We start from the raw sequence: 15,236 nt of genomic DNA on the forward strand, positions 1-15,236 counted from the left end.
ACTATAGCGGCTAGAGAAACTTTAAATGCAGGCTTAATTCTGCTGGTGGCCACCGCCCTACAGACCCCTCCGTACAGCAAGAACAAGGCCATTGGCTTGCAGCCTCTTTAATTTGCAAACAAATGCTGGCGAAGGTGCAGACTGTAGCGCACAGTGCAGTGCACCACGCGTCCAAACATTTGTCTCCTGCAAGACATCTAGAGTGACCACGCAACTCTGCGTGATGATTAAAGCGGCAAACCTGCTCCACTAGTGCATTTAAGATGAAAGACACAGTTTTAAATAACGTACTCGCCTGATTTTAATGATCACGGTTGCGAGGACACGCATTAGTCCCCCCATGCTGAGCCCCAGAGCCTTGCTTGCATTCTTACCCAATTGAGCATCTCCATCGCCTGTGGTGACTAGCCTACTTTCCCAATTAATTCTTTCGGACTCGACCGAAACTTTTCCCGCGATGTATTTAGTCATGACTAGGACTCCGTGGGCTCCGTATCTCAATCCTGGCACCACAGTAGCCATCTCTCCTTTAACTGGTTCTCACTTTCTCTCTATTGGCATAGAACCTATCTGTCTGTGTTTCTGAGCTGGAGCTGCTTGTGGTTTCTTTCCAAGTTTTTTGCGTGCTGAAGCGTAGTGGTGCCTCGGGAGTAGCGAAGCCTGTAATGTTTGCCGCAGTACGGCTTTGGTGAGGTCTTTGAAAAACCTTAAGGATGATGAGTTACGCATGGCAACGCATGAGTGTCACAGTGTCAATGCTTTGGAAAGCTGCAATCGTTGAGTTGCCCGAGCGCCTGATTAAGCTGTTCAATGATGCGAAGCGTCCCAAACTTCGCAGCACGCTTACGCAGACAGTTAAAACCATATACTTCTAAAAGAAAACTATATGAGAGTCTGTATGCCCTGGAACTGGCCAAAGCCAGATTGGGGTGGTCATTGGCGACAAATGGCAGTGCGCGACTCAGCAGCCTTCCAGAAACAGCTGACTTTCTATGAAAGGAGAGCACCTGAGTACCCTGCAAAGATAAGAACACCACTTATGCTTTATTTGGTCGAAAATTAAGTCTTAGAAACCAAGAATCATGAATACCTTAACGAGTAACTATGGCCTGGCGAGTGTGACGACACGGGCTCACCGGCGAATCAATCACCAGATCCCAGTGTGCATCGATGCCCTTAGATCCTCATGAACCTATCGGTGCACTGCGAACAAAAGTAGCCCTTTTTCCCTTGCTACTTTGCATATTGAAGTAATTCCTTTGTTTCAAAGTACATTTCAACTGAAAGTGGTCTCCATACATCGTCACAGTGCGCTGTCACGGGACGCGGTTCGTTCTCATGGCGCAGCTGCCACAGTACACCAAAAGCTCGTCTGGCGATCTTTGTCCTTCCCCGCTTTATCTAGACAACTCCGTACCTTTGCTCAGTGTGAAGAGTAGAAGATACTGCTGTTTTCTGGGACATGCACATCTTACCATGGGCTCAAAAGCTCCCCTCAGCTGCGGAACAGGAGGATCATGCTGCATCCACGGCTGAGGCGGCGTCGATGCAAAACGACAACCGTGTCGTACACTTCGCTACTTCCCCTTCTTCTGTTCCTAATAGGTCAAAGTTAATAAGAAATGTGTTTGCTGCTACTACATTGCTCCTTCCCGTCCTTTTTGTCTACTTTTGTCTTTCTTCAAGGAGCAAAGGGAAACCGCCAGGACTGCTACGGCGGCGACTCGCAAGCATTGGCGATGACGGAACAAATATATTCGGCTTCAGACAGTCTGCGGAGGAATGCGAGCAGTTTCTATCAGCAAATATTCCGGTTTACGATGAAAATACCGTGGGCCGTACATATTCCGCAGCGGCCTGGGAGGAGTTACCGCCCACAGAAAATAACAGAGAAAGCAGGCTGAGGAAGCGTAAGAGCCCTATCGATGGGGAAGGATACTGGGAAATGCAGGATCCCTGGATGCTGGACACACTGCCATCAACGCAAGTCGCAGACTCACCAGATCCCTTCATGGAGCTACAACCTCCAAGCAAGAAGCGCACTTCAGCGCCTGCTGGCAACTTCTCAGACCATCTGCACGCCACGCCGAATGAATTCATGAGTAACCGAAAGTTAGAGTTGAGTGGAACAGCTGAGGAGACAATGGCTGAGTTCGGGAGCACCATGATGCCAGGAAATCCTAATAGCTGGCCTTTCAACTCTCTGCTCGACGTAGAAGATGCTTCACCAGACTGCGTGTCGGAGCAGAACAACGGTGAGGTGAAACTTAGCGACGTTGCGAGAGGCACTTCAGGTGAAGGGGCAGCTGTTTTATCCTGTGAGCTCGGTGAGCAAGGCATCCAAGGAGCGGACATCCTTGAGCTCGAAAATTTTTTGGAGAGTTACAATTTGCCTCCTAATCATTGCCCTGAAGCGGCCAATACGGAGCCACTGCAGGAGCTTCCAGCATTCCTTCCGCCGTCACACATTCCAGATCCCACATCCCACGACATACGATTGAATTCTCAAAAAAGCGTCAACGCCACACTGTGCAGTAATTACGAATCAACTTCTGATGAGCTGCTCCTTACCCTGTTAATGGAGTTGGAATATTACTTACCAGGCGGCACCGTGGAACAGCAAAATAGCAATGGGCAGCATCTTGATTTTGCACTTGACAGCTCAAGGGAGGAAGGTATCGGCCTGCCGTTCGACGCGCTGACCAATCAAGGCATCCAAGATATTCAAAACGCAGGCGTCCTTCAGCCTGATGAGACTGTGGGAAGTAACTACTTGATTTCTGGACAATGTGATGGCGACGCCGTCAGCATGGCGCCACTGCAGGGACTTCCGCCCTATTCACTGCCGCCACGTATCCCAGAATCTACGTCTCAAGAAAAAGACTTGCGTTCCAAGCAAAACGTCGGAGCCATGCTGTGCGGTGGCCCCAAGGCAAGAGAGTGTGATGAGTGGTTTGCTCAACTGGACCAATTGGGAAATTCATCACCAAGCAGCGCCGTGGAACAGCAAAATAGCAGGAATCTGCATCCTCGACTTGCACTTGACAGTTCAAGGAAGGAAGCCGTTGGCTTGCCCTTTGACGAGCTAGCAAATGAAGGCAGCCAAGGTATTCAAAACGCAGGCATCCTTCAGCCTGGTGAGACTGCTGGAAGTAAATATCTGTTTTCTGGACAATGTAAGGGCGAAGCCGTTAATATGGCGCCACTGCAGGGACTTCCGCCCTATCCACTGCCGTCACACATTCCACATTCTACATTTCGAAACGTAGGATGTGAAGTGTGTCGACTGCCGTCACGCATTCCAGATTCTACATATCCAGACCTAGAATGCAAAGTACGTGACAACTGTGAACAAGGCGGAAGTCCCTACAGTGGTGACACACTGACAGCTTCGCCCTTCGAAGAATTGAGTTCCGAGGAAAACATCGACACCATGTGCGGTGAGCTGAAGTCAAGGGAGGGTGATAAGTGGCTTGCTCACCTGCTGGACCAGATGGGAAATTCATCACCAAACATCGCCGTGGGGCAGAAAAATAGCAGGAATCTGCTTCCTGGCTTTGCAGTTGGCAGTTCAGGAAATGGAGGCTTTGGCTCAGACCCCAGCTTGCTGGCGAACCACAGCACCCAAGGAGTAGGCATTCTTCAGTCTGGAAGGTCTTCGGAGAAACATCATTTTATTCCTGGGCAGGATTATGGACAAGTTGTCAATGTGATGATGCCGGTGCAGGGGAGTGCCCCCCCTTTAGTGCCCCCATACGTTCCAGACTTTACAACTCATGACAGCGCGCCCAATGCCCAGCAAAATGTCAGCTCCACACATTGGCGTAACCCTAAATGGAGAAAGCAGCGCGTTCAGTGTAGAAAACTACTGCAACTGCATGATTCATCAGTATAGATTTAGTCTCTATAAAGTGTTCTTGCTGTTTCCCCAGTCGCGCCAGTTCAGCCAGTAAAATTTGATACTGTACTTACATTATCCCTGTTTTCAGGTACTTCTCGGTTCCAGCATAGAGCCATGGAATAGTGCCTTTGCATTTTTGCCCACATTTTATGATCCCACGAATGCGACCATGGTATCCGCAGCGCTTCCGCCTACAAATTGTCAGGTGAGTCTCTAGCTTCCTATACTACCAACAATGCAGCTTCCAGATGTGTGCAGTTGAACTAGGCGGCTACTGCTTAGTTCACTTTTATCTGCCTTTCGTGGTTGCGATAGTGTTGATACGTGTGACATCACCAATCAATATTCATGTAGCAGTAACTAAGTGGCTGACTCTGATCGTTACGAAACGCCGCTGGTGCAAATTATTCAGTGTGAGATATCGGGTTGTTTTAGCAGCTGAGTTTCCCAGCAGATGAAGTCTCATGGTCACTAGTAAGATAGTGGTGCATGCTACTGTCGTTTTGGTCATAGTGACAGCAGTTTTAAGCAATGATTTCGCTTATTCGTCTTTGTGATCAGTTTGGCCCTGCCATTATTTTCCGCGCATTCAGTTTCCTGGTCCGTCGCTGGTCGGTTGTTCTTGTATGTGCGTTCATGTTGAAGGCAAGAGCAGCATCTGGATCTCGTGAAACCTCAACTAGGGAAGCCGTCATTTCAGATGAGGCGTGCAGACAACACCCATACTGGCGACTACCGAAGGTCAGCCAAAAACTAGAACATGAGAGGTTTTCTTGGGAAAAGGCATTGTTCAACAATTGCCGTGAAAAACTTGTTGATTTGCTAATGCCTATTCGCGAATTGCTAGTGAAGCCTGAACTCGAAGAAAAAGAGCTTGTAACCCTCATAAAACTAGGAGAAAAGCTCCTAAACGAAGTGGTTTGGTCAACAAGCATTGGCACTGGGTCGGACATTTCCTGGAAAGTAGCACAAGGGTTGGGACGTCGTTTTCTTGTCGCGGACTACTTGTGGTGCATCTGTGAAGTGGTCGGGCCGCCAATGGAGAAGGACTCATGGTGGGACAAGCTGATGGGAAAGTATCTACATATTGGCTACTTAAAGTCCTATGCCAGTTCAAAATCACGTGGTCTCTCTGATCTCGTTAAGCGACTTATATCTGCTATCGATGAATACCGGAAAGGGAAGCGTCCTCAACCACGTGATGTAGTAATGTTGAAACAGGAGATTTTTTTCAAATTACACTGTCGCTCATGGTTTAGAGATCCATGTTGGGAGCCCTGGAGACAGGACAACAATGCACTATATTTAGGCAGCTCTTAATTGACGAAAAACCTTTGCGGAAACTGCCGCTATTCAAGGTATGTGGGCGTAGGTAACAGAAGAACAGGTAGTCACTTGTCATGTCGCCTTCTAGAGCTTTGCAAGCTATTTCTGGATAGTCTTCATAAGAAAATTAAGCGTCTGGAAGTTTGGGACCTCGGCGATTGAGGGGTCACAGGCGAGGAATACTAAAGACCGAGTGCACGGCACGGAGAGCGTCCTTTATCGGCTTTAGGGATCCGGGCCGAAGAACCACGGGAAACTTTGCACCGTTTCGCTAGTGCGTTGTACCGCGAGCAGATTTTCTTTGCTGCTGGCTTCAGCGCACCAGATCTTAATCTGTTTTGTTGCTTTCCATCGATCGGCCCTTTTCTCGGCACTGTGTCTGCACAAGTCAGTATGGCCCTGGCCATTGCATTTTATGGTCATCTCTTTGTTTTATGCCACATCTGTAGGGAGAGCCGTAGCTAGCAGCTGGCCGAATGGTTGCTGCGGCATCACATTAAACATAGCGATTCTGCAGTGCCGACGCAATCTCCGACACGTGTGAAAGCACCATGAGCAATTTGATTTACCGTCTTTTTCCACATGTGGATCAGGAAACGAGAGCAGGCTAGAAGGTAACAAACTAGGCAACATGCAGTCACGCAAACACTGTTCTTTCTGCTGACGCATCATGGCCTAGTTAGTTTTATAGTGGCACTGGCGTACGCAGTACTGCGTTCCACGCAATCCAGTCAACATCCATCCATGCTCAGGCGCAGGCGAGTACTAGTAGCTTCTTTGCAGTCCTGTGACTAGTGCACTATTTGGCATCGGTTGGCGTAGCAACACACGTCTCCAAGTATATTGGAGAAACGAAGGGAGAGCAAATATTGCACTTCCTTCAATTTTTGGTGGCATTACAAACAATATTATGAAACATCCTGATGGGGACGGAAATCTGTACATCGTGGAGTCAGGCAGAGTGCCACGCTGCATCCGCACCGTGTGCTTCGTCAGATTCTGAAGATATGACGATACACAAGTCGTGGACGCAACATGAAACGAGTACCCTTCTTGTGTAGCAAATGGGATGCACTTTCAGCGCTCTGTTCTAGCGCTGTACATGTTCCCGTGCGGTTGAACCGTCTGTAGACTTGTGACCACACTAGGAATTTGGCAATTCCAAAATTGTTCGGGATGCACTTCGTCTTTTATTTGGCTTTTGAAATTTAAATCAATGCGTTCTGTGTGCTAATATGCATCAGGGTGAGCAATGCGGACGAAAGTTCACTGTTGTCCTCGAGGTTCATTGATGTATTCACCAACTGCAGGGCACAAAATAGCTGCGCCTTTCTAACCAGTAAAAGCCAAGAAATTTTAAGCTTTTTCTCCACTTTTCGTGGAAGCAGAAATATGAAGTTAATTTGAAAAGCGTGAACAATCAAGTAGAGTCTGATGTATTCAACTTGAAAGATGAATGTTGTGCGCGTTTAGCCATGAATAATGTACCTTGAAGGCTTGACGAGAGCATTTAAGGCCAAAGTGAATGCAGCACTCAGGATTCCCCTTCTTGATGCATTGGACGTAGTGCCAAGCCAAGTAAACCTATGCGAAGGGTATAATTGTTCGAAGTTACGCAGTGCGTCTCTTGCAAAAATGATGTTAAAAGCTAACTGCATGCAGTCCTTGTTGCCCTAGTTCAAAGTGATAACAGTAAACGTCTTTATCCACAAGAGAGCAAAGCGTAGAAATTTTGTATACGTAGTGTCACTATTTCCACGAGTACTTGCGTTATGTGTGAGAGGTGCCATTTTACGGATGCTAAAAAGTGGTTGGTAAATCTAAACCCTCGCGGAGAACTTGAAGAAGTTATACGATGGTGAAGGAAGAAAAACAAAAACAACGAGGAAAAGCCAGCAACTTACGGGAAGCTGTCTCAGCTTAGGAGAAAGTTTTCAAGATCAAAAAAAATAAGTAAATTTATGTTTGATGTAACTGTAAGCCAAAGAATTGTACAGTAGTTACCAAAAGCTGCAAAGCACGATTAAAAAACAAGTGCGATTCACTGAAAATATAACAGAATCCCTTTTCTCGTTTTAGCTTGTTCTACGAAGGAAAAAGCGGCCCTTTGGACCAAAGTATGATAAGGAAGAAAACGCGTCAAAGACAGCCTTAAATTTTCCAAATAAAGGAACTAGAGCTCACGCTTTTCTTTCAGCATTGCCCAGGCACAAAATGAAATCTCTGTAAAGCTTTCTCTTTACTTTTCTTTCCCTCTGTTCTGCCTCGAATTTCCCGATTTTCCACAGCATAGTCTTTGTGTAGCGTTTTATGCTTGCTTACTTCTTTCCTGTAGCTGGCCGCATGCGTTTGGTGGTTTCGCAGATATTGCATTCGTTGCCACTAAATTTTGAGAGCAACACTTTTTTTAGCATATCCAGCAAGACTACCAGATCGACCTCTGGTTCTCGTCCTGATAAAATCAAAGCTACGTTTGTTACGTGATCTGAGTTTACCACTGCTGAGGCGTGCTGGCCAGGTGTATGTTCCTGGGACATATTATGCGAAGGAGACAAGTCATCGGGCAGAAGTAAGCACGCATTGTTCCGTCTATCCATATCATAAACAGTAAGCAACGGAAGCATTTTACCCATGAAAAGGAACTTATATCATTAGTCTCAGCTGCGAAGCAGCGGCACTGCGTTCGTCATACCGCTATGTTTATGGCATACCCAGACCATCAGGTCCTCACGTACTTACAGCCGCAGAACGCGTCCAAAGCCATGCATCAGAATAAGGATTGACAACTTAACGTCCTGGCTCGCTTTTGAGTCTCTAAGAATACGTACCTGCAAGGCACGCATAATCGACTAGGCGGCGGACAAGCTGTCAGGGCACTCTTAAGCCCGTAACCCCTGAGCGGAGCACATAATTTAGCATCTCAGTCACCTCCCAAGCAGTACTCGCTGTACCGACAACTGAGCAGTCTCAGTGGCACTGAAACGCCCGAAGACCCGATCTATACTTTAAGCGTGTGGCAGGTATACGTGTTCGTGTCGAGATGTTCATGCCTTCTTGGTAACTCTCCCAGACGTTTCAGCGGAAGATTAGCACCATGAGAACTCTCGCACAGCTTCTTCAAAGATCGAGCTCCCCCTTGTTCAGTCCTGCCTGAATATTCGAGTTCCTTGCTGAGTTCATACTTTAGGCTCTACGTGCTCATGTTGAAGTTCACAGCCAGCACTGGAGGTCCGGTTGTATTACCTAACAAATTCCAGGTGTGTGCATCTACAGATCATTGAAAACTTAAAGTATTGCTGGGTTTTTAACGAAAAAAGTGAACTTGTAAACTGTTGGGTGTTAGGACTGCTAGGTGCGGCTTCCTTTTCTTACAAATTGTATGACTATCCGTTTTCGCATAGTGCTTATGAGAGTCACAGTAAGGATGACGCTACAGTAGTAAGCTGCAAACTGCTACGTAACCATTCTCGTGGTCCCCAATGCGTGAGAGAATTTCTCAAAGCCATGCTTGTACAGATTACCCTTTCACACATAAGCCGAACGTTAGCGGAGTATTTATTTATTGCAGAATATGCACAGGGCAGTTGCATCTCGCCTGAAACACCAGAAGTCTCATCCTAGGCATTTTAGAGGCCTGAGAGAAACAAACAAAGGACATTCAAGCTTGAGAACCCATTATTTGGTGTTTTGTTCACAGGAATGCGAGTGAATATGAGCTTGTCGTCCAAAGGCCATCGGCCCAGCATAGATGGATGCACCACATATTTCAATGATTACATCCGCTGGTATGAGAAGATGTTTATCTAAACAGAAAAGTATGGAGAATTATCTCAGTCACTGTGAACAACCGCGAGGAGGCACGGAGATGGTATTGATTCTGCAGTTAACAGTGTTGTGTAATCATGCAGACTGGCAGTTTCACGCACTGAGCGTAGTGCAGGCTGGGAAATTAGCGCAAACCACTTGCTTCTGGGACACATTACAAATCCACTCCATTGCGAGCTACCTCACTGTCTAGCCCTCCGTGGTACATTGCTATTTACTGCTTCTCAATCCGAAAAATGTTGCTGACTGGGACCCATCAAACGCTACCTCATTCTTCTAGAGGACTGTTTTGCGTATAACCTGGCATATCTTCTCACTTACCTAATTAATATGTCCCCATGCCAGTGGAGTTCGTTTTTTAGATCATTATTTGTTGCAGAGCTTGTCACTGCTTGTGAACGGGAACACCGTAGAAGTCGTCCGTGCCTTTCTAGCGCAGACGAAAGATGACGTTCTGCTCTTTGAAGTATTGGCAGAATATGCTCTACCATACCTATGCCTACAGCCGCCAACAGGACACGGATCTGTTCGCGTACCGTAGCTCTTTCTTCCGATCCGCCCCATATTTCTAGAATTCACCGAAGTGGCCACAGTGTTGAGGAAGAAGAGCACGGCTACGTGGTTAAGACTAGTCTCGACAAAGGAACCCTTTTATCGAGAAATCAGAACTGTTTTCGAGGTGACATCCAGGGTGGTCAACCTGCTGTCTTCCACAATCGACACAGAGGGGTCGCACTCTTGCACCATTTTACAAGGGCCACCACAGATCGTCCACTAAGCACGCATTTGGAAGCGCAGGCCCTTGAGAACGTGGGTTCTAATGGCTGTGACACAGCCCATTTCGACAAGACGCCGAATGTCAAAAGGCTACCCAGTGCTCTGTCTCAAAGTCCGTGCCCTTCGTAATTTTGCGATGCCTTCGCAACTTCCGTAGAGATCTTCCGATGAAGTTCGGAACCCCACAGACAGCACCGACTCTGCAGTTGCGTATTACCGCTGGAGGGAGGTTGATTTCGAATGGCGTCATAGATAATATGCCACAAGACGGGGTCTACGCCAATCAACCATGAGGAAGTTGCATTAGTCCCCGGTACAAAGCGAAGTATACTGAACAAGCACTGTCCCATTTAGGACTCTCAACGCTTGTCAAACCGCTCCTCCAGCTCAAAACGTTATGATGCCCCTTATTCTTTCTAACGTAACACTGGCTGCTTTTGCCTGCCGAATAACTGGGTGGTAAAGGTTTGTGGAAAGTAGCTGTGATAGATGGGCGTACAGGGCGAATTGGCTTCTTCCCTTTTATATCTAAACCTTCCTAATGAAACTTGCAGATAATGCAGTGTGGGTAGTTCGCATAGTTTTCTCTGCGGTGGAGACTGCTGAGAGTGTGTTACAGTGGGAGAAACGAAAACATACGCACAGCGCATTGAGGTGAAACTATTAATTGCATTGACTTGACATTTGTGGACGCCAAACTTCCAGCGGGCTTCAGACGGGTACCTCCTATAAGTGATCACAGAAATTGGTGAGCCGACCACCAGTTGCAAGCAGTGGAAGGAGAGAAAATATGTAGGTACGGAGTGTAACTCTGCAACATATCTACACTTTATCTACTTGAGGCAACTATGGACGTTTGCCGAGAGAAAGCTTCTCTAAAGTCGCTTCAGTGGCCAAGCTTATTCAGGTCTAAATGTCACATCATTCCAAAGAAGTCAAATTGCATGGTGACCCTTTGATCTTCAACTTCTTATTACAGGTAATGTCATTGCGGCTTTGCATCAGAGAAAACAAGCATGGGGAAAACAACATCAACAAAACGTTCAAGATCCACCATGTTGGACCTGCACTGCGTATATCTGGGAACGAAACAACTCACATGAGAAGTCGTAGACCACAGCCCAGGCGCCCATTTAGATTGCAATCAGCTCCTACCACCCTGGGTGCCTCGAAGACTAAGCAGCGAGAAATGATTTTGCGGCGGAGAAAGATACGCTCACTTGGAAATACAAATCATACATCGGTAGCCATTCAAAGCAGACCAAGCACTTCCACTGCAGAGTACCGCTACATAGCAAGCAGCACACGACACCGTAGGCAGTGGGCGGTCTGGGAGAAGACACTCAGACGTTGCGGCTTGCGCATAAGCCACGACATTCAAAAAAATCTCTTGGGCTTGCGCGCAGGCACCTTTAAGCAGACAAAACATCCACAGAAAATTTGATTTTGTTCTGGAACATTAAATGTGCGGCATCTTGAGAGCCCTCCTCGACGTGTCTTAACCTTCAGACTGGTGCTTCGAAGACTCTCCATTATGAGACTTTGCAGAATCACCTGCATGTACGGTGCCCTCCACAACCACCGGACTTGGACTGGGCGTGCTCATCTCCTCCTGTGGACTCATGCCACCACCACTTCCGGGGCCGTCTTTACCAGATGCCTCGGAATCTTTGGCGCAACCAGCTCCGTGTGTTTGATCAGCTCCTGTCCCCACGGAGTTGTCAACTGTTTCGGGCGACTGCGGACCGCGCCCTTGAGTACTGCTGGACTCCCCAGAACCATCTGAATCTTCGGCGCAGTCAGCTCCTCCTTGTGTTTGGTCAGCTCCTGTGTTCACGGAGTTGTCGACTGTTTTGGGCGGCTGCGGACTGGGCTGTTGCGTACCGTTGTGGTCTTCATCTCCGGATAAACTTTCTTCTAAAAATAGCATTAAAGGTCCTTCAGGACTTGGTGGTGTTGAATTTTGGCCAGATTCCGTAACGGGGCTGCCCTGTGGACTTGGTGTCGAGTCCAGGTCTATAGGTCGGAATCTTTTCGATCCTTCACTGCCCGCACCACCTGTATGCGAGCATTCTGTCTTGTCAGTCGCTCCTCCTTCGTAAGCTCGTTTTCGAGGTGGTGTGCTTCCAGACTGTGCTTGGGTAGGTGGAAATTCGTCAGAAGATTCATCACCAGAGGTCAGCACCTCGTCGCACAATAGAGAAGAGGGCGAGAGAGGATCCCCTTCCCACCAATTCCCGCTTGCTAGTCGACGTTGTGGTGCTCTCACTGATGTCGCTCTTATCGCCGGATATAGGCATGTGGCAATCGCCAGAAGTATGGTGACCAGTGAAGCGAGGACTGCACCAATAGCCGTTGCGGAGATCGCTCTCCTGTGGTGCGACCCGTTATGGACCTCTACATACGGTTTACGTGAAGAGGCTGAAAATGAACTAACCACAACAGTATCGCCCTCACCTCTCTGTCGCGGAGAGGGCCCTCCTGACACTGCGAGTTCCATGAGGCTAGTTTCTCAAGCGGATCCTCTCCCGGATACGGGAACACTTCTACTTATCAATGGTGGAGACCCCATTCAGTTCCTCAGAACTGGCTTACTCCAGACTACTTTCTGGAAAGTACGGCAGACTGCTTTGTGTACGGAGCTGTGGGTTTTCTCAGTGGGTCTCTCACAAAGCTCACAATGATGATATGAAGAGAGAAAATTCACGAATATCAGAAGAAAAGTTCAAGCAACTAGACCCAAAGGCGATGAAAAGGCTATAGCTAGCGTAGTGAGGTCAAAAGCTAGATCAACAAATGGCAACAGCCAATTTTATTACTGCTGTCGCACCCCCACTGCGCAGTTACCTCGTCGTATAACTTGGCTGATCTTTCTGTGTAGATCTTACATAGTTCTGCTATTTTTGGAACACTTTGTTTTGTTTCTTAGTTGTCCCACGAAGGTTTCTTCCACAACGTCACTGCGGCAGCTGGGCGGTACGTGGTCCTCATCCATCAATGTGCACCACTGCTCGCAGATACTCAGGAACTACAGCATTTCAGAGTAGCATGCCCAGGTTGCCTTGCCTTTCTACCTGACGTTGCGTTCTCTTGAATAAATGAGCCAACGCCTTCAATGTTGTATCGTCATGCTCCATGGTGATCATCTTCGATTCATGGCTCAAGCACTCCAATCGTTTCATTCCTACATCGGAGCTTGCGGGTCATGGGTCCCTGTTGAACTACACCATTTCGGGAGGCTCCACTCTGTTTAGTTATCTGTTTTATTTTCCAAAGAAACGAGGAAGATATTACTAAGTGGAATGTAACCCGGTGAAGCACCGCGGCCAAGCGGGGTAAGACGGTCCAAGAGGGCGTTCCTAGAACGAGGTTAGCTTCACGGAGCCACGCCATCGCATTCATTTTTATGTGCTAATCTTTTACGCTACGTAGTCTTATCGAACTGATTTTATGCTAGGGAAGCCTTGCATTATGCATGGTGATTGCGGGCTACTCCAGGCCCGCAGTGGGACAGCAACATAACGCACGGGTGAAGTCTGGGTACTGCGTGCTGAATAGGATGCCCATTTTCCCCACACCTGCAGCAGTGAAGGTGTCTAGGGTATTCAGAGAGAGCAGCGATGTGGCAGGACGGTCACATTGAAATGGTGCTGTGCATGGTTAGCTCTGGGAGTCGTACCATTGAGACGAGCACAATCGGTGCGCACATGTGCTTTAGTTTGCGTGAAAAGTTACAGGTCTAACGGCCGATACACCAAAGAAGATCTGCAGTCAGTTTCGTAGTTCAAGACAGGACTCCATAGCTTTGTACGCTGTGGGGTCAGAAGTTCCTAAAAGGGAGCCGTCCTACTTCGGTTCCTGCGAGTATAAATACAATGTTAAAATGATTCACGCCTAGATATCTTAGCTCGGTAAGAGTTGCATCTCCGAAACGGACGCATTATCGGCCCCATACAACAGGAGGCTTCTACAATGTCAGTAAGCAAAATGCCGAGCGTGACACCGGCCCATCATCGTCGTGCTACTGCGAAACCCACCGTGGCCGCATGGGCATAAGGAGGCGCCTCAACAGGTGATACCTATGACCAATGTTATGCCAGGGACAGTCCCTTCGTCACGTGGGACCAATTCGAGTCCGCTATAAGTGTGCGCGCTGTTATGGGCGGGACCAGAGAACCAGGCGCAACGTTTCCCATACTACCAGAAGACGGCAGCACTATGCAGGCCTTTCTGCTGCAAATCGAGTGCCGGTACACCCAGACGGGATTGGAGCAGCGCGAGTGGGGAAGCGTACTTTACTGACCACCTTGTGGGCCCGGCTCTAACGTATTGGATGTATCTAGCGCGAACTACCGACCTGGGCGACGGTACTGCGCAGGCTCTTGGAGCGCTTCGACAAAACAATGTCGCAGAGTCAATTGTTAACGGAGTTGGCTAAAGTACGGTGGAATGGTAACCCGAAGGAATACACTGACAAGTTTGCGGCTGTAGCGCAGCGTGGTTTGGGAGTCATCCCCGACGAGCTTGCTGACTATTACTGCACCGGGCTCCCAACGGACCTCCAACTTCTAATCACCACTAACGGGCAGGCAAAGTACCTGTAGAGCACAGACACTACAATAGGGCTTGCTGGTGACCCATAGAAGATAGCTAGCTAGCGACCTACAAGAGGTCGCATCGCTGGAGGAGGACACGACCCTCTTACTAGGATCAACGTAAGGCAATTTGTCTGCGAATTAACATGCATACACTAGAGGTGCCTGTAAATGCGTGGAGACTGGGGCTGGCGATAGCGGCGGCACCAGTGCAGGCCTCCTCCCCACAGGGCCTAGGAGGCGAGAACCCCGAGTGGGGCAGATTTGGGGATAACCGATTTTGGAAAACAAAAAATAACTCTGTTTCATTATATTTGGGCTACTGTTTCAAGAAAATGGACCAACGTCAGATGCTCACCATAGGTCCCTGCTTGAGGGGGCAGGTAGACGCGTAGTCGCAGCAGTAGGCGTTGTGCACTACATTTGGGGGCAGTTCCGGGAATGAAATCTTTTTCTTTACCGGACCTGGGTGTAGTGCACAGCGCCTACTGCTGCGACTACGCGTCTACCTGCCCCTCGAGCAGGGAACTATGATCGGGACTTAACGTTGGCCCATTTCCTTGAAACAGTAGCCTATATATATCGAAATACAGTTATTCTTGAGTTTCCAAAATCGGTCATCGTCCAATTCGCTTTACCCGGGGTGCTCGCCTCCTAGGCCCTGTGGGGAGGAGGCCCGCACTCGTGCCGCCGCTATCCCCAGCCCCAGTCTCCACGCATTAACAGGCACCTCTAGTGTATGCATGTTAATTCGCAGACAAATTGCCTAAGTTTGATCCTAGTAAGAGGGTCCTGTCCACCTCCAGTGTTGC

General features: G+C 48.3%; 2 protein-coding genes across 2 annotated transcripts; one reads left to right on the forward strand and one right to left on the reverse strand.

Moving 5' to 3' along the window:
* Nucleotides 1–1,462: 1,462 nt before the first annotated feature.
* ETH_00014770 (uncharacterized protein) lies at nt 1,463–5,221 on the forward strand (the record flags this gene model as incomplete). Its single annotated transcript, XM_013376623.1, has 3 exons — nt 1,463–3,805; nt 3,990–4,106; nt 4,547–5,221. The coding sequence occupies 3 exons, from the start codon at nt 1,463–1,465 to the stop codon at nt 5,219–5,221; spliced, it is 3,135 nt and encodes a 1,044-aa protein (XP_013232077.1).
* Nucleotides 5,222–11,327: 6,106 nt separating this feature from the next.
* On the reverse strand, nt 11,328–12,329 carry ETH_00014775 (uncharacterized protein; the record flags this gene model as incomplete). Its single annotated transcript, XM_013376624.1, has 1 exon — nt 11,328–12,329. The coding sequence occupies one exon, from the start codon at nt 12,327–12,329 to the stop codon at nt 11,328–11,330; it is 1,002 nt and encodes a 333-aa protein (XP_013232078.1).
* Nucleotides 12,330–15,236: the final 2,907 nt, after the last annotated feature.

Source organism: Eimeria tenella, genomic scaffold (genome assembly GCF_000499545.2).
Source record: "Eimeria tenella Houghton genomic scaffold, Eth_scaff38, whole genome shotgun sequence".
NCBI lineage: Eukaryota > Apicomplexa > Conoidasida > Eucoccidiorida > Eimeriidae > Eimeria > Eimeria tenella.